The 18329-nt window shown below is 34.8% G+C and overlaps 4 protein-coding genes across 4 annotated transcripts; 2 read left to right on the plus strand and 2 right to left on the minus strand.

Moving 5' to 3' along the window:
- Positions 1 to 5424: 5424 nt before the first annotated feature.
- Positions 5425 to 7771, minus strand: LOC111884823 (protein JASON). The gene is made up of 7 exons (XM_023881127.3): positions 7543 to 7771; positions 7415 to 7469; positions 7068 to 7153; positions 6517 to 6755; positions 5874 to 6417; positions 5707 to 5789; positions 5425 to 5592 (listed from the first exon to the last, which is right to left on the minus strand). Exons 1-7 carry the CDS (start codon positions 7669 to 7671, stop codon positions 5556 to 5558), a joined length of 1173 nt encoding a protein of 390 aa, XP_023736895.1. The 5' UTR covers positions 7672 to 7771; the 3' UTR covers positions 5425 to 5555.
- Positions 7772 to 9746: 1975 nt separating this feature from the next.
- On the plus strand, positions 9747 to 11696 carry LOC111914957 (uncharacterized). Its single transcript, XM_023910661.3, has 5 exons — positions 9747 to 10046; positions 10116 to 10272; positions 10387 to 10582; positions 10662 to 11137; positions 11203 to 11696. Exons 1-5 carry the CDS (start codon positions 9747 to 9749, stop codon positions 11454 to 11456), a joined length of 1383 nt encoding a protein of 460 aa, XP_023766429.3. The 3' UTR covers positions 11457 to 11696.
- A 289-nt stretch (positions 11697 to 11985) lies between these two features.
- Positions 11986 to 12690, minus strand: LOC128127947 (uncharacterized). The gene is made up of 2 exons (XM_052766697.1): positions 12441 to 12690; positions 11986 to 12355 (listed from the first exon to the last, which is right to left on the minus strand). The coding sequence occupies exons 1-2, from the start codon at positions 12594 to 12596 to the stop codon at positions 12119 to 12121; spliced, it is 393 nt and encodes a 130-aa protein (XP_052622657.1). The 5' UTR covers positions 12597 to 12690; the 3' UTR covers positions 11986 to 12118.
- Positions 12691 to 13531: 841 nt separating this feature from the next.
- Positions 13532 to 16144, plus strand: LOC128127695 (uncharacterized). Its single transcript, XM_052766368.1, has 3 exons — positions 13532 to 13768; positions 14061 to 14346; positions 16087 to 16144. Exons 1-3 carry the CDS (start codon positions 13606 to 13608, stop codon positions 16142 to 16144), a joined length of 507 nt encoding a protein of 168 aa, XP_052622328.1. The 5' UTR covers positions 13532 to 13605.
- The last annotated feature ends 2185 nt before the right edge of the window (positions 16145 to 18329 follow it).

Here is an 18329-nt window from a genome sequence, read left to right on the forward strand (position 1 = left end):
GTTGTTGTTCAACTTGATTATGACTTGATGTAATTCAAGATTGCTATTCTATGTTGGTACTGAAAGATATTAACACGCTCTAATAACTCTCGCTTGCCAAATTATCTAACCAAAACACGCTCTTTGATTAGACCTAGCTTTACTAATTCAACCTAAACACACTCTTAGATTGTATTAAAAAACCGCATTAAGTTTTGTACAAGCTTCCCAACAATGTTCATTTCTTCTCATACGCTCGGAAGTGTGAAAACATGTGATATATGTTTTACAATAAGAAAACTTATTGCTTGTTACCAATTATTAACTCAATAGAACGATTAGGTGCCCTAAAAGTTAATTAACTGCACAAAAATTCAATTCATGAAAGTGGCCAATCAAACACAAATCAAATTCAAGGATTCTAGTTTAAACAAAAACATAATCACTAGAATAGAATCACAAATCAAACATCAAATCATATGCTTCAAGTCAAGCAATCAACATTTTTTTTGAACAAGAACTAGAAACTAGGGTTTCTTAGCCACACATGGCTAAGAACAAATCAAACAAGAATAAGATGGAATTGGAATGTTTAATCCTTACAAAAGTGAAATCCAAATGTTTGCAATGATTAAGTCTTCTCAAAAGCTCCAAGAATTCTCCCAAAATCGCCCTTGATCTCCAGAAACTACTCCCAAAACCGTTCTCCCCTTTAAAATGACGTCTCCTGCTCTTTTATTAAAGTTCACGTGACATGCCATGAGGCCATGCGTTTTTAGCATGGCCATGCCTTTTGCCCATGTGTTTTTTTTTTGGCATAGCTATTTGTCTTGACCATGTGTTTTTTGGCATGGCCCATGCTTTTTGCTAAAATTCCAAAGAGTCTTCACTATTGGCTCCATCTTCCTGTTTTCTGCCATGGAATGACCGGTTCATCTTCTCTTCATGTTCCAAAGCTCTACGCTCCAAGCATCCAAGCATCCATGCATCCAAGCTCCACGTTCCATGCTCCATAATGCCTGCAAAATAAATCAAAAATAGTGAATTACCAGGCATTCTTAATGAAATATGTAATTGCCCTAATAATCAACTAAATGCAAGAATTATGAAGTAGAATGCTATAAAAAGACGGAAATAAACATGCAAAATAGGTGCATAAAATGCACCTATCAGATGCACCAGAACAGGTTGCTTATCTATTGGTTTTTTAGTAGTAGTGTTTGGAATCCATGAATGAAATGTTGCTTCCATATCCCCACTTTGTGTTTGTGAATTTGTAAGGGTGCGTTTGGTTGTGAAAATTTTTTTTTATTTTCTAAGAAAATGTTTTCAGAAAATAAAGTTGAGTTTTAATTTTCAGTTTTCAATGAATATTTTAGACAGCGTGTTTGGTTGGAACCGGTGGAGTTTTCATTTTCCGTTTTAGAAAATTAGAAAACTTTGGAAAACTGTAAAAATCATTTTCTAATTTACACACAATTTGGAAAACTGAAAATTTTCATTTTCTTAGAAAACTCTGGAAAATTGAACGAACCAAACGCGTTTTCAAAATTTCCGTTTTTTCTTAGAAAATTTTCCACAGCCAAACGCACCCTAAATTTCTCGGAGTTTCATATTTCATCTGGAGTTTGGGGTAGAGTGTCAAAGGCTTTGAGAAAATTTGGCTGTAATGTTTAAACTTAAGACTATATCTCATATTTTAGAAAACCAAAGGACCAATTAATGAGGTTTTGTCTATTTTCTATTTAGATTTCGTTAATGAGAAAAAAATGGTCATGACATTATTTGTTCCCCTCTCTGTAACTTAATTCCTAAGATTTTCATGAAGTATTTAATTATAGGGTTTTTGACACCGTGGCACAATCACGTTTGACGAATTTACACATCTAGTCACTTAAGTATTTTTGTGCTCAATTAGTCCTTAAAGTAAGAAATCACGTATCATTTACACCATTATGCAGCTGGAAACCGGAATAACCGGTTCCATCCCTGATGAGGCATTTAAATAAATTTAATAAAAGTGTTTTTGTTGTCCATCTATGCAACACGTCGCATTTAAGTAAATTAGACAAAAAAAAAAAGTAGCTTTAGATCCTTGATCAATGCAGCCAACTCTAGTTACTTTCTTCTTCCATTCACTTTTTCTTTCTCTGGATGTCGGCGATGCTCTGGCGACCAAACCCAACCAGTCGTGGTGAAGGTGTCTGAGAATGAAACAACCCAACCAGCCAAGAGTACATTTCAAATTAACAAAGATGATGATCACATCGGTTAACATAAAACATGAAATCAGATCAATTTGTGTACCATACGAGATTTTGCTTCAATCCCAATCTATGCTTTCCACGAACACATCCAGGCTTGTTGAACTGATTAGCGATCCATGAGGATTTTTTCATCTTTGGATACGCCTTTTTCCTCAAATCACCATGATCATTATCATCGATTTCATACCGGTGACTGAAACGCACTAAATGGGTAAATCATGGGCGATGAACGATGAATGGCAGAGGCAGATGCTGCATAGATAGGGTGTTGGAGTAACAACAATCCATTGAGAATAGATCGGATCAAAGGAAGAGAGATGGAGTGTCGAATTCTGACCTAAGGAGGTGTGGGTAGTAGAAGTAAGAGTGTACAGAGAGTGAAACGACGGGAAATTGGCGGATTCGACGAATTGTCACCATGAACGGTAAACGTAATAGAGGACGGATCGATGAACATAACAAAGACATAGTTGCACAAAGATATGTCAGACGATGGAGATCTATAAGCATGTTGAAGTATATCATCGACATCCACCACCACTGCGTCTTCATCGGAGGCAACGACACCATAAACGAGACCATTATGTGTGTGTGTGTATGAGAGAGAGAGAGAGATGCCCTCGCCGGAAACCTACAAATATATGCAATTTTTTACCTCCAAATCGTAAAGCAAAACCCTTAAATCATATATTTCTCTAAAATATGTCTGCTTTGAAGTGTAGCTTGGTTTATCAAATACAAGTATGTATTGTAAAGGAGGCACCTGCTTTGTGAAGAAGAAAGGAGAGAAACCAGAAAAGAAAGTTAGAGAAGAAGGGCAAGAGGGTGAGATGGGATAAGGGGTGGGCTCATCCATATTCATTCTTTGACACAAATAGGTTTGATTTAGTGTGATGAGGTGGCCTATTGTGGCGATATAGGTCAAACCAAGTCAACATTTACCTTTAAATCGGTTAAAATATCACTCGTTTCTTTATTTAGAAGGTAATTTCTTACTTTAAGGACTAATTGAACATAAAAAATACTTGAGTGACTAGATGTGTAAATTCGTCAAACGTGATTGTGCTACAGTGCCAAAAACTCTTAATTATAATCGATAGATCAAATTTAGCTTTTGGTTTAATTTTGAAATTTTATATTTTTATTCAAGCCAAATCGTAAAACAAAATCCACACACTATCGTTTATTTTGGCTTTTGTATATATTCGAACAAAAAATGTATACTTCTAGCTTTTTAAAATATCATATTCTTGTTAGTATAATATAATAAGAAGTATGAAGTTGTGGTATTTAAAATTATTTATATACCCACTTTAAAAATAAGTTTTCATTAATAAATGTCAAAAAGTTAATTATACTCGTAAGATTTTCATGAGGTAATTAATTATTGTCAACAGATTTAGCTTTTGGTTTAATTTAATATTTTAATTCAAACAAAATCCATATATTATTGTTCAAATTTCATTTGTGTATATAAAAAAAATGAACTCTTGTAGGTTCTTCAAATACCATATTCTGGTTAACATAATATATATGAAACAACTCTAGTATTCAAAATTATTATAATATAAGTTCTCATTAATAAATGAGAAAAGTCGGACTCAGCTTAAAGCCCCCACTTTCTTCGGCCTTCTTTCAGCTTAAAGCCCCCACTTTGGGTGACAGGTCCTATGAACCCGGCTGTTCCTAAGCCTCAAAAGTGGGTTTAAAAAGATTATTTGGTTTCCAAGTTTTGTCGATATGGGATGTCGTGTGGTTCCCCATTTGAAGAAAAAATATAACTCTCACCCTGTTTTGTTTCTAATGTCAAGTGTTACAATTTGTGCATGGGTCTTTACTCTTTAAGTTACTGAAGAATGGATACAGATTTTTGTTAATGTTAATACTTAATTAATGTTTATAGATTTATGTGGCTTAAATGATAATGGTTTTAATTTTTTCGATTTAAGTCTTTTCTTGTAGACTGCAACAGGTAAATATGTTAGTTACTGTTTCCCTGTCCATAATGCCAAACGTCTATGAAATTGAAATGTACAACCCTCTAACATTAGAAATCTTTATAATTATAGCATCATAGGTTCAGTTTTAAATGTGCATCTTTTTAACACTACGAGTCTTCCTAATTATAGCATTGTACTTTTATTTTTTTTTAAATTACAATACTCTAACAGGAAAGACGATGCTATAACAGAAAAAATAAAAAAGATGTAAGTCATGTAACCATGTGTACGTGACTGCATTTGTGTGTGTTTGTTTGCTAGTCAAACTGTCAACTCCATAATGTAACTGATTCAATTTTACTTCAACTTTTTAATTTTAGTTTGATCCTTTGGGGTTCAAGGATCCGTTGCCTCCTTGAAAATGACATGTTTGCTCTTGAATGACCATTTTGCCCCCACCATATCCACGTGTTTTCATCTCAGCAACATTCTAGACCTCTTCACACCATTTGGACCATTTATGTAATTTGTCATATCATTTCAGTACTTGTTAGAAAGTAAACGGATTGATTTTTTTTTTTTTTTTTTTGCAATTATATCTTTCCTAGAAATAAGCATTTGACTCGTCTCTGTCGTTGTGATTGATCGTTGAAAGTTTAATAATTCTATATAAATCGAACAAACTTTATTACATAAATATACATATAATTGGTACAAAATAAGATTTCACAAAGGAAGACCAATAAATAATAAGCAAAAAGTTATATTGAACTTTACTAAACATAATATATTAAACTGAATGATGATAAATTTAGTAATGTAGCCGATCTCATAACCATTAAGCAAATGTATTAATATATAATTATTTGCAGAGACTACGATGTTGCTCAATCATGAATTGTAACTTGTGAAATATAACTTGGTATACACATATATAAACTATAAAAAAAATAAATAAATAAATAAAAAATAAAAAAATAAAAAAAGCCTATTATGTAAAGCAAAAAACTATTATTGCGCTGCTACCTATAAAAAACATTATTGTAATGCTCGGGTTTGGTTGTTTTTATTCTTTAAACTCATATATAATTTATATATTAATTATCATCACAAAAATTATATTTTATATATTATAAAATAACCAAATTTCAAAGGATTACTATTCATTTCCTTAAAACTTCCTCGTTTGTCTAGGAAAAAAAGAAAAAAAAAATATGTAACCATTTATGCCTTTGACATAACCAAACCAACCCATTCTATTCAAGATGCCTAAAATTTGTCCAACATTTTAATCCTTATTTCATTTTTTTTAACCCAGAAAATTTATTTATTACCTCCAAATCCATCATTCTAAGATTTTTCTGTCTCATCAAAATCGGATAGGCAAAGTCTCTCCAATTTGCTTCCTGAATGTCAACCATGAAAATCAAGATTTAAAGAAGCCGATATTTTTATTATTTTTATTATTTAAATAATGAATCAACACAAATACTTTTATTATTTTTATATACATGACTTACCTCTCATTGATGAACTTATCATCTGATAATGCCTTTTCTAATCTTTCCTCAAATGGTGTCGCATGCCAACTAACCTTCTGATCCTGTTCACTCGAATGAAATATAATCAAAAAATGGAAAAAAAATAATAATAATAAAGATTAAACTTTTATTAAAACAAAATTTACCTCTTTGTACTTGTTAGTAGTATTAGGGATTCCATTCCCATCCCACCAAGAAACTTTGTCAGGATTCCAATGGATTTGTGATTGAGGAGTTTCTTTATCAACCTGCTCAAGACCTTCTTCAATTGGTGGTTCTAACCGAGAGAAAATATCAGGGTCTACCCCTGAATACACATACTGCAATCTAATCTTTGGATTCTTCCCAGATTCCTTTGTGTATACATATGAAGGGAAGACAGTGCCAGGTGTTTGCATATCATTGGTTAACTTGAGAGGGGTTGGATAAGGTGAAGGCTTAATATTCTCATCACATGGTGTTCCAGATGGTTTAGTAGTTTCTATTGAAGTGCTTTTGGATGAAGATGAGCTTGCATCATTCTCACCTTCAAAGCGAACAGATTTTGTTTTGAATTGTGTGGTTGCAGCCATTAATGGAGTGTATGAAGTTAAGGAGTTGAGTGTCTGAGTGTCTTTAACATGATCTATAACCACACAGCCATCAGAAGAGCTGGTTTTGTTGCTATCTGAGCTTTGTTCTGCTATATAGCTACAGAAACACAAAGTATAAGTGAAACGAATCATATTATTTAAGTAGACTGTGTGAAAAGATATCTTAGTTTTTTGTGGGTATGAAACTATGAATTACCTAATTGGTGATTGTGTTGAAGAATCTGATTCAGTCTCCCATTCCTCAAAAAGTTTGATTGGAGGATGTACCAGATCAGGTTGCTTCTCTAATGGTTTTTCAGTAGTAGTGTTTGGAATCCATGAATGAAATGTTGCTTCCATATCCCTACTTTGCGTTTGTGAATCTGTAAATTTCTCAGAGTTTCGTATTTCTTCTGGAGTTTGGGGTAAAGTGCCACAAGCTTTGAGCAATTTTGCCTGTAATGTAAGAATTTACTCGTTCAGTGGGTCGAGACTTGCAGAACTAAACGTGTGATAAGGAGTAAGAACATAGAAGATCATATGGGCAACTCAAATTCAAATTGTTGACATTAATCTCAAAGCTTCAAGACATATTATTGAAATATTCAGTCATCTTTTGAATTAATACTCAAATTCTGTGTATAGCATTTCCTGTTACTTTTGGCCTTCTAGAGTGCGTAACTCTAGTATTGTCATTTGCACTTGAATGTTGATGTTAAAGCGAGTGACAGATACTTGAGCCTATCATAGCATTACACAAATAATTACCTCAGCCCTGAGTCCATCATCGGAGAATGGAGATCCTGTAGCACCAGATCCCCCATCCTTGCCTTGTGACTGATCACCATCTTCGGCTAAATATCATATACACAATTTATCAACACGAATTCAGCGATGAAATAGACATTGCGTACAGAACAATCGATTTCTGGAAAACCATCTCTAATGCAACAAATAAGTTATAAATCAAAAACAGTAAGTCGTTCTGAGTGACCATTGCGTAATTCACTGTGACAAGAGAAATTAAATCAAACTTCATACTGATTTAAAATCAAGATCTGATGAAATCTCTTTTAAGAAATGCGATAATATGAAAGATAGAGCAGAGAAATCACCTTCTGGAATTAGTACAGACCACAAGCTATTGCTAGCCAGAGTATCGGTAGGTTCCTGAACGCCGAAAAGAAAACCAGGAGTATTAAACAAAAACATACGGTTGAAATTCTTGATCTCGAAACCTTACCATCGGCGTGATCGGTTGAGAAACGGGAGGAGGAGGAGGATCATCTCTAACACGGAAACAGCTGAAGAGACAGCCCATACCTCTGAGCAGATACTCTACAAATTCACAATGAAACAGTGGGAATAACATCCAGTACTGTGTGAAGAACAAGAACCCTAGCCTGTGGTTTTGCTGGAGTGGGTGAACGTTATCGTTGGCTCTAAATATTTGGGGTAATTCAAAATGGGGGGAAATGGAAAACAGACCAAGAGGGAATGTGCGAACTCTAGCGTTATGTCCATTTTGGACCAACGGAAAATCGATTAAAAAAATTATAAAAATAATCCTTGTTTTTACATATTAATAACGAAATAAATAACAATTAAATGTGCATTTATGTTTACTATATTTTTTTTAGAGAAAATGACAAAAATAGCCATTTACACTAATGGTATTACAAAAATAGCCAAAAAAAATTAAAATTACAAAATTAGCCAACGATTTCGCAGATGGAGATGCCCCATCTGCGATTTACTCTCACTCTATCTGCGAAATCGTGGTATTTTTTTGTATTTTTTTTTTTTTTTAAGTTTGACTATGAAGTGAATTGGTTTGACTACAAAATCATGTTGCTATATAAAAAGTTTTGTAGAAAAAATATCATTTTGGTTGTTATTTGTTTAGGAACTCTCTCTACAATTTGCTAAAAAAATGATTGAATATTTGGTTTGTCTTGTAACCGGTGGGAGATGGCAAGTTAATAGAACTAATCTAGAATACATAGGGATAATGACTTGAGAGGGTAACATACTTTTGATTTTGATCACATTTGGTCACTGAACTTTTTTTCGTGCTCTATTAACCCTTTAACTTTTTGATTTGTGCAAATTTTCCCCTTCCGACCGGGTTTAGCCGGTTTCAATGAATTTATTGATCCTACGTGTATTTTTTATCTTACGTGGCGAAAGAGGTGGCATGTAGGCCCCGATTTTTCGTCTCCGTCTCATTAAACCACACCCCTCATTAAACCACACTCCGAAGTCTCATTTGGTCCTTAAACTCGACTAGGTCACCAAATTCTCCATCGATCATTCATCTCCTTCAACCGTTCTATGGCATCATCTCCAAATCCTACTGATCAGAACTTCATTGTAGTGAATTTCCACTACAATGGTCAGTTTGCACCCAATCCCTTAGTTTACTTTGATCCCGACAGAGCATCAGTGCGAGATGTTGACTTCAGTGGGTTTGGGTATGAGCAATTCATGGAATTCCTTCACAAGCTCACCAAATCGAGAAGCAAAGACATCTATTTCTGCCTTCCACAAGAGTCTTTAGGTCTTGGAATTCATACATTGGTGAACGACGGTGATTACAAGGAATTTTTGGATTTGGCGTATGCTAATGACAAGAGAATGAATGTATATGTGGATCACCATAATGAACCTATCTTCAACTGGATTGAGGCTGAGGAAAGTGAAAGTGAAAACAAAGACTTAGATGAAGATGAGGATTCAGTTATTCAAGATTCATATTTTGTTGATCATGAAGAAGATGATGCTACTTATCCATTTCCAGCAAACAAAACTGCACGTGATAGATTTTTAAACATCCTTTGTGAACCTATAGAGAGTGAAGATCAAGATGATGAATACGTGCCACCCCAGTACCCTGTGTATGATGAGAGACAACCATGGGATCAGATGAAACCAATGATAGGTATGCGATTTTGTAACCCTACTGAGCTTAAACATATGTTAAGCAATTATGCAGTTGCTAATGGGTATGATCTATGGTTTGAAAAAAATGACTCTGATAGATTGTTAGTGAAATGTTGCAAAAAGAATAAGTCACCATCTTGCCCTTTCAGACTATGGGCCTCCTGGATGGGTAAAGAAAAGACTTTTCAGATCAAATCTCTAGTGAATGAACATAATTGTTGTAGGGTGTTTAAGTTTGGGTCAATTGTAACTTATAGATGGATAGGGAAACATTTTATGAGTCAAATTATAGAGAACCCAAAAATGAGTGCAAGGAAGATGAAAGCTAAAGTGTCAACAACATTCAACATAAATATGAGTGTGGGGCAATGCAGAAATGCAAAGAAATTTGCATTACAAGAGATTGAAGGAAGTTTAATTGAACATTATGGGAGATTGTGGTCATATGGTTAGGAAATTATCAGGTCAAATCCTGGGTCTACTGTGAGATTGGATGTAGACATCATGCCAGATTCCACAACTTTGTTTTCTAAGTTTTATGTGTGTTTCAAAGCTGTAAGGGATGGTTGGTTAGAAGGGTGCAGGCCTGTAATTGGGCTTGATGGTTGCTTTTTAAAGGGTATAGTTAGAGGAGAAGTTATTTCAGCTGTTGGGAGAGATGCAAACAACCACATCTACCCTTTAGCATGGGCTGTGGTATGTGTTGAGAATAAAGAAACATGGAAGTGGTTCATAGATTTGCTTATGGAAGACATTAATGGTGGTCTTGGTGCAGGCATTACCCTTCTTTCTGATGGACACAAGGTTAGTACTAGGTCATTTTTATGCTTCATTTTTATGCTTTTTCACTCATAATGATGTTGTGATTTGTAGGGGTTATTACAAGCAGTTAAGGAAAGATGTCCAGAAGCTGAACATAGACAATGTGCTAGACACATTCTGGCCAATTTTAATAAAAGGTTTACTGGTCAACAATACATAAAGTTATTTTGGAGGGCTGTAAGGGCTAGTACTGTGGAGAAGTTCAGAGGTATAATGGAGAAGATCAAATCTATTGATACTCATGCTTATGATTACCTTATAGACAGAGATCCTACTACCTGGTCTAAGGCATTCTTTCAAGAATGAAGAGACTGTGATGCAGTGGAGAATGGGATCAGTGAGAGTTTCAATTCTGCTATTAGGCATGCTAGAAGGAGACCTATAATCACTATGCTGGAGGAGATTAGGTTATTTGTGATGGAAAGGATATACACTCAAAGAGTTGAAGGAATGGAATGGGATTTGCTTATATGTCCAGCTATTAGGAAGCGTATAGAAGAGCTGAAGGTTAAACAGAGGTAATTATTTTACTTTAATATGCTTATGTTAATTATGAGGATGTGTTATTGATTCACTGATGTTAATATGCTTAAACAGATTGTGGGGAGTTACTCCTTGTGGTTATCAAAAGTATGAGGTTAGATTCACTGATGTTGCATATGGAGTGGATCTAATTGCAAAGAAGTGTGCCTGTAGAATATGGCAACTTACAGGGATACCATGCTTACATGGAGTGGCAGCAATATCTTACTTGAATCATGATGCTGAGGCATATGTGTCCCAATCATACACTACTGAGGCTTATCTAAAATGCTACAAATATAGCATTAATCCTCTCAATAGTAGTGAAATGTGGCCAGATGTTCCATACCATAAGCCTTTGCCTCCCAAAAGAAGAAGATTACCTGGTAGGCCATCTGTGAAAAGGAAGAAGGATGCAATTGAACGAGAGTTGAGTGGATCAAGTAGACAAACTGTCTCAAGAAGGGGTAGCATAATAAAGTGTGGTATTTGTAAGGAACCAGGTCACAACAAGAAAAAGTGTCCATCTAACCAACAAAGCAATACATCAGGTGAATATTTTTAAAAACATTACATCATTTGAACAAAGAATTGACATTTTAATTTTTGTTTGCAGTACCAAGTTCATCCAGGGGCAGTGGAGCAGACCCAAGTTTATCCAGGGGCAATGAAGGACCACCACCTCCTCCACCACCACCTGCAGCCCAACAACCTCCTCCACCACCACCTGCAGCCCCCATGCCAAGAAGAAGGGTCCCAGTTAGTAGAAGTGGAAGGAGGAAATATTCTGAACGAATTATCAAACAAGCATTAAGGAGGCAGATACCTGGGGTTGGGAGTAATGCAGATAACCCTTCAGTTATTGATTAATTTAGTGGGTGTGTAGTGGGTGTAAGGCAGTTGTGATGTAAAGACAAAGTAGTAGTCTTTTTATTATGCTTTTCTATGGTACTATCAAGTAGGTGTATGGGCACATGGTGGCCCTTCTTTTGTCTATGCAGGAATCTTTTGTGTTACCTAGAAACTACTTTTGTGTATGCAGACAAAAACTTATATAACTGTAGAATATTAATGGCGTATTACAATGAATCCAACCACCACATTCACTTACTTTTTTTTATTATATGTATTTGTTATATGTATGCTAGTTTGTGATTCCATTCCAGTCAAAACTAATTCTTTATATGCATGCTACTTTGTGATTCTATTTCAGTCAAAATCAAATATGTATTCATTGTGATTCCATTCCAATCAAAGTTAATATGTATGCAGTTAATATGTATGCTTCTTTATCCTTATGATTCCATTCCAGTCAAAAATATTTCTTGGTGATTCCATTCCAGTCAAAGTTACTTCATTCCATTCTTTGTGATTCCATTCCAATCAAAGTTAATATGTATGCAGTTAATATGTATGCTTCTTTATAATTAAATTTTCCATTACAATCAATGTTACTTCATTCCATTCCAACAAGAAGTTAAGATAACAACTCTATTCTATTCAAACAACATCTTTCAATACATCATGTGACTTCATTTCATCATATACACGATGATCAGAAAAAGAAATCCAATGGTAAACTTATATAGTTTCTCCTTCATTGCAATGGCATCAGAGTACTTTTCCTTCTTCATCTGTTCCATGTCTTCCTTCACCTTCTCTACTTCGGTCTTCAATGCTACTAATTCAGCTTTCATTCCCTCCACCACTTCCATCAGAGGCATCTGTACAAGTTCTACATCCAACCATTTCCAATATTTGCATTTACCCTTCCACAATAAAATTTCAAAGTAAGATTTCAAATCTGGAATAAATGAATCAGAAAAGAGGGAAAATTTAAGTGAAATTGCTTACCTCATTGCACACCATGAAATGCCTCCCTGGATTCTTTGGTGTTGTTGATGTTAGAATACGTGCAGGGAACCCACAATCACAAGTTTTTGGATCATTCACTGTGGATTTCTTGCTTGATCGATTGAGGGAGGATGAGATGCTGTAGGAGGAAGCCATCGGGTATTAGGGCAACGGGGTATTAGAGCACAATAAATGAACAACAAACGCCCCTCCTTTAATAACAAGAACCCTAGATGCCACGTAGGATCAAAACTGACACGTATGATCAATAAATTCATTGAAACCGGCAAAAACCAGTCGGAAGGGGAAAATTTGCACAAATCAACAAGTTAAAGGGTTAATAGAGCACGAACTCTAGCGTTATGTCCATTTTGGACCAAGGGAAAATCGATTAAAGAAATTATAAAAATAATCCTTGTTTTTACATATTAATAACGAAATAAATAACAATTAAATGTGCATTTATGTTTACTATATTTTTTTAGAGAAAATGACAAAAATAGCCATTTACACTAATGGTATTACAAAAATAGCCAAAAAAAATTAAAATTACAAAATTAGCCAACGATTTCGCAGATGGAGATGCCCCATCTGCGAAATGAGCTTCTCACCTGCGAAAGTACAAGCACCTAAAGCACAGCTGTGCTTTAGGTGCTTGTACTTTCGCATGTGCTTTTAATTTTTTTTTTTAAATATTTTTGCTGTATATATAGGGGTAAAATTGCAGATGGAATAGGTCCATCTGCGATTTACTCTCACTCTATCTGCGAAATCGTGGTATTTTTTTGTATTTTTTTTTTTAAGTTTGACTATGAAGTGAATTGGTTTGACTACGAAATCATGTTGCTATATAAAAAGTTTTGTAGAAAAAATATCATTTTGGTTGTTATTTGTTTAGGAACTCTCTCTACAATTTGCTAAAAAAATGATTGAATATTTGGTTTGTCTTGTAACCGGTGGGAGATGGCAAGTTAATAGAACTAATCTAGAATACATATGTCCACAGGGAGGTATTTCTGAACTTGCTTTGATATTTTCTGAGTATATTAGTTATAGTGATTTTGTATCTTTGGTAAGAAGCAAAATTGGTTTGTTAGACAAATATAGAATTAGTCTTCGTTTCCAACATCCTGAATTAAATTATTATATAGCTATAGTTGAAGACATGGATGTTAGAATGTTGATAAACGTAATCAAATGTAGTGGAGGAAGGGCTGTGAAAGTGTTTGTGGTGGTTGATGAAGTTGAGGAGGTTAATGGGGGTGGTGAAATTGGAAACCAGCTTGTTGGTAATTTATGCAGTTATAAAGGGAGCAACGATCCGATAGGTGCTTTCAATACTCCTAGTGTACCTCAGTTTCACAGTGTTGCTGAAAATGTTAATGTTAGTTATTCACCTATTCACTATGTGGATCCTGAGAATTACAAGTCTGTTGGTGATGATGATGTTGGTACATATCTTAATCATGTGGGTGGTCGTTGTGATGATGTTGCCGAACAAGAAGTTAAACTTATGAATAGGCGTGTGGTAGATAAAACTAAAAAGAAAAAAAATCAAGTCAAAAAATGAAAAAAATCATGTTTACGGGCATTATGTTGATGTTGGTGATGTATGTTTAGATATAACCGAGCTACAAAGCAATTCCGATAGAGATGAGTTGGGTGATGAAGTTAAAGCTAAGTTTCCCGATAACCTTTTTCACGGTATGCCCCCTGTACCAGCATGGCCAGTTAATATTAATGAAGATATCCCAACACAGATGGTAGACATGAATCTTCAAAAGATTCAATGTGAGAGTATATTTAAGAACAAAGAACTTTTAAAGCGGTGTATTGGTAAAAAATGTCTTCGAGAAGGTTTCCAGACGAGGACAAGTAGATCCACCAAATCAAAGTATGAAGCTGTGTATGTTTCGAAAAATTGTTCTTGGTTACTAAGAGCAAAAGCAATTAAAAATTCTGATGGACTTTTCCAAGTGAATAAATTTGTTGATGTACACATATGTTCTTCAACGTTGTTGCAACCTAATCATCGACAAGCAAACAAATATGTTTTGGGTGAATATGTTGCTGATATTTTGGCTGAAGACTATAGTAGAGTTTATCGGGGAAAAGAAATTGTTAATGATATGAATGCTCAATTGAATATCAATATCTCATACCATTAGGCATGGCGTGCGAAGCAATATGCATTGTTGTCGTTAAGGGGTACGAAAGAGGATTCTTTTACCAAACTTCCGGCGTATTGTCGCAACTTGGCCAAACATAATCCGGGTACTGTCACAAATATTAAAATAGATGCTGATGATCGCTTTGAGTTTTTGTACGTCGCACTCGGTTGCTCGGTTAGTATTATCATATCCTAATTTAATTTTTTAATATTTATTTTGGTGTATTTGAATAGATATACAATGTATTGTAGGTACGCGCTTTTGTCAATTTTTGTAAGCCAACCCTAGTAGTAGATGGAGCTCACCTAAAGGGCGAGTTCAAAGGTACCATGTTACTTGCAGTTACTAAGGACGGACAAAACCAAATATTACCGGTTGCATATGGTATATGCAAAAATGAGTGTACCGATTCTTGGACATGGTTTTTTCAAAAACTACATGATTGCATAGGAAATATGCAGGAGCTTACAATTATATCTGATAGGTCTCCATCTATAGCAACATCTGTTGCCAACATTTTTCCTCACGCTCATCATGGAATATGTGGTGTCCATTTGTATTTCAACATAGTATCTAGATTCTGCAAGAGTAAGACGGTTAAAGGAATTTTTTAATTCTTCTTGTTGTGCTTCAGCCTTCTTTAATTCTTCAAAATTTTTGTGTGACATATATGGCCCGGCTGAAGAGGGTGTAAAAAAAGGGTCTACCGAATCACAGTAGTAACAATCTACTTCGTTGCATGAGCAAACTTCGAATTTGTGTGAGGAACTCATAATAAAGTCGATATTGTATTAAACTGGAGCTATAAGTGGTATTTATACATACTAGACAGTAATGACAAGTCCAACTTTGAAATGACTAGACAGTAATGACAAGTCACTGTAGTAACCTGCACATCGTAGTGGGACCCTTAAGTGACAAGAGATAAATGACAGTTTGACATGATAAAACACTGCATAAAGTTGAAAATCGTAGTCCAAATATAACCATTTCGTAGTCAAAGTATTAATTCATAGTCTATTTATTTATATAAATAGATGTTTAAGATCTAAAAACCAAACACCCAAATCACCAAAACGAAACGAACTCCCATTATTAGAAATGTCGTCGAATGCAGCAAGTTCTTCGAATGAAGTACCTGGTTCCAATTCTGAAAGGCCATGGACGACAAACGAGGTGTTAGTTCTAACACGATGCTGGCTAAGTGTTAAGGATGGTGTATCGTTACTTGCTCCTCCGCATTGCCTAATTGGTGATGAATGGACTCGCATAACATCTTTGTTTAACCATGAGATGGGAGAAGGACAAAAAAGAGAAAAATCAGATGTTGTTACTAAGTGGATGGATGTAAAGGAAGAAGTGACATGGTTCAATCGAGCATGTAATTATGCGAAAAGTAACAATGTTCGTTATTGTGACGAAGAAGAGTTCTTGGAAGTTGTTATAGATTTTTACATCTGTGAGCATGACGGCAGAGACTTCGAATATGAGGAAGTTTGGAAGGTTGTTAAAGATAAACAGTATTTCATGTAGACCGCTCTAATTTCTGTTAAGAATAACCCATGGACTTGTGTTTTACGTTAATGCTTTGTTCGTATTATGTCGTTGTTTTTCATGTAATTGTTGTAATGTTTTTAATGGTTCATGGAATCCTTGTTACTAATGTATTGTGAAAACTAATGCAATGGCCATTTATTAATTCAAATTAATCATACGAGTTGCTCACATAATAAACTAAAATAGATTTTAAACAAAGGAAATACATACGAAATACATGAAAATAACCTAGTACATGAAAATAACCTAGTACTCACATAATAAACTAAAATAGATTTTAAACAAACGAAATACATACGAAATACATGAAAATAACCTAGTACATGAAAATAACCTAGTACTCACATAATAAACTAAAATAGATTTTAAACAAACGGGATATATTTCAAAATATTCCAAGGGGCTTCAAACTGGAATTCCAACCCGTTACTTAATGACTTGTATTCCTCCTTAGCAGCTTCCAAGATGACCTCCTCAGTAGCATTTAAACGGGTGTCGTCAATTTTGGTATAAAGATCGTTGAATAATAGAACTTCGGTTTTCATTTCATACCATCTTGCTAAGATGTCTAGTTCGTCAAGATCGTTTCTTGTAGCCATTCGGTTTTCAGCATTGAAAATATTGGTTAAACGGCTCCAAAACATTGGATCGTTCAACTTGCTTGTCTCGTATACATGAATATAAGCATGTGTAAGAACCAAGAACTCTTCATTGCTCCATGATATAGAACTCATTTTGATTGAAACAAAGAGAGTAGAATCTAAAAAACAATATTTGAACAGTTGTATTGGTTTATTTAATAAAGTATTGCATGTAACTTAAGGTCAATTTATAGTAGTTTCTACACAAAATCGCAGTCCAATCTTCTAATATGTCTGCAATTCATAGTCAAAATTAACTGACGAATGCAGTGTACTATACTTATAACACAACAGATCACTGTTCGAGTTGACAATTCATCCGCGGTCGAATGACAACACAATACATTGCTGCTTGAATTGACAAGCCATTGCACCAGGAAAGTAAGGAGTCGTTATAAATAGATTTCAATATCCGTTGTAATTGTATTGTATTACTTCCCTCCTTGCAATTATGGACTCACCACATATATGGAGGAAAGCAGAGGAGGTCGCTTTGGTTCAAGCTTGGATTATAACTGTAGAGGAGGATTTTCCACCGGGTCCCCCACAAGTTCGTGCTGAATCATTTTGGTCTCGTGTCTGTCATTTGTTTCACCATTTAATGAGCCGTACTCAATATCGAAGAAAAAGAGATGTCAAAGCAAAGTTTATGGATATGAAAATAAAGGTGAAACAATTTCAACGTATTTATAACGAGTTAGATAACGAACATGCAAATACGGATGAAGACATTCTACGGAAGGTGGCTTTGGAACTATACCGTTTTGAATATGATGGTAGCGAGTTTACCCACTTAGATGCATGGAATCTTTTAAAGAATGTCCCTTATTTTTAATATGCATGTTGGTTAAGTTAATTGTTTTTCGTTATTTAAGTTGCTTGTTGTTGTATGTGTGTAGTCGTTACTATTTAATAAACGTCCATTTCTTTTAATGTATGTTGTTTCCTCAATAGCCAATACATAGAACGCCATAAAATATAAATGGGGTACATAAATAACTAATACATAATACGACATAAAATATAAACTGGGTACATGGATAACTAATACGTAACACAACACTAAAATAAAAACGGGGTACATAAAAAACTAATACATAATACTACACAAAACATAAAGGTGCTACATGAATAACTACTGCATTGAGGGAGGTAACAGGACCACCGTTTCATTTGGTATTTCCCAATGCACATGTGATGGTATAGTATTCACCAACTCAGATCCATATGCAAGTCGATACACATAATTAGTGAACTTGTAATCAACCATTCTGTGAATGGACTCAGATGTACGGGTTCTTAGACATGCTATAGCGTGGCCACATGGTATACCGCTTTTTTGCCATTTACCACAACTACATACCCTTCGTTCAAGTTGTACGTTGCTGGTGGCAAAATTGTCATCGAATTCAAATGTATCCCCATACAAACGTCTTGCATTACAATTATAAGACTTGTTGAGACATTTTTGAACCTTACTCTCAACGTAAGGGGTCAACCCACCAGACAACCTCCCTGTA

Source organism: Lactuca sativa, chromosome 8, assembly GCF_002870075.4.
Source record: "Lactuca sativa cultivar Salinas chromosome 8, Lsat_Salinas_v11, whole genome shotgun sequence".
NCBI classification, from domain to species: Eukaryota; Viridiplantae; Streptophyta; class Magnoliopsida; order Asterales; family Asteraceae; genus Lactuca; species Lactuca sativa.

What these genes read in the sequence shown, in the direction of transcription:
- LOC111884823 (XM_023881127.3), bottom strand. Translation starts at nt 7,671, where the DNA reads ATGTTATTCCCACTGTTTCATTGTGAATTTGTAGAGTATCTGCTCAGA. An exon ending in GTCTGTACTAATTCCAGAAG is followed by an intron (nt 7,154 to 7,414) that starts GTGATTTCTCTG and finishes TATGATATTTAG; the next exon opens with CCGAAGATGGTGATCAGTCA. An exon ending in ATGATGGACTCAGGGCTGAG is followed by an intron (nt 6,756 to 7,067) that starts GTAATTATTTGT and finishes CTTACATTACAG; the next exon opens with GCAAAATTGCTCAAAGCTTG.
- LOC128127947 (XM_052766697.1), bottom strand. Translation starts at nt 12,596, where the DNA reads ATGGCTTCCTCCTACAGCATCTCATCCTCCCTCAATCGATCAAGCAAG. An exon ending in ATTTCATGGTGTGCAATGAG is followed by an intron (nt 12,356 to 12,440) that starts GTAAGCAATTTC and finishes TTATTGTGGAAG; the next exon opens with GGTAAATGCAAATATTGGAA.
- LOC128127695 (XM_052766368.1), top strand. Translation starts at nt 13,606, where the DNA reads ATGGATGTTAGAATGTTGATAAACGTAATCAAATGTAGTGGAGGAAGG. An exon ending in AGGGAGCAACGATCCGATAG is followed by an intron (nt 13,769 to 14,060) that starts GTGCTTTCAATA and finishes ATGTATGTTTAG; the next exon opens with ATATAACCGAGCTACAAAGC. An exon ending in AAATCAAAGTATGAAGCTGT is followed by an intron (nt 14,347 to 16,086) that starts GTATGTTTCGAA and finishes GCATGACGGCAG; the next exon opens with AGACTTCGAATATGAGGAAG.
- LOC111914957 (XM_023910661.3), top strand. Translation starts at nt 9,747, where the DNA reads ATGCCAGATTCCACAACTTTGTTTTCTAAGTTTTATGTGTGTTTCAAA. An exon ending in TACTGTGGAGAAGTTCAGAG is followed by an intron (nt 10,273 to 10,386) that starts GTATAATGGAGA and finishes ACTGTGATGCAG; the next exon opens with TGGAGAATGGGATCAGTGAG. An exon ending in CCAACAAAGCAATACATCAG is followed by an intron (nt 11,138 to 11,202) that starts GTGAATATTTTT and finishes TTTTGTTTGCAG; the next exon opens with TACCAAGTTCATCCAGGGGC.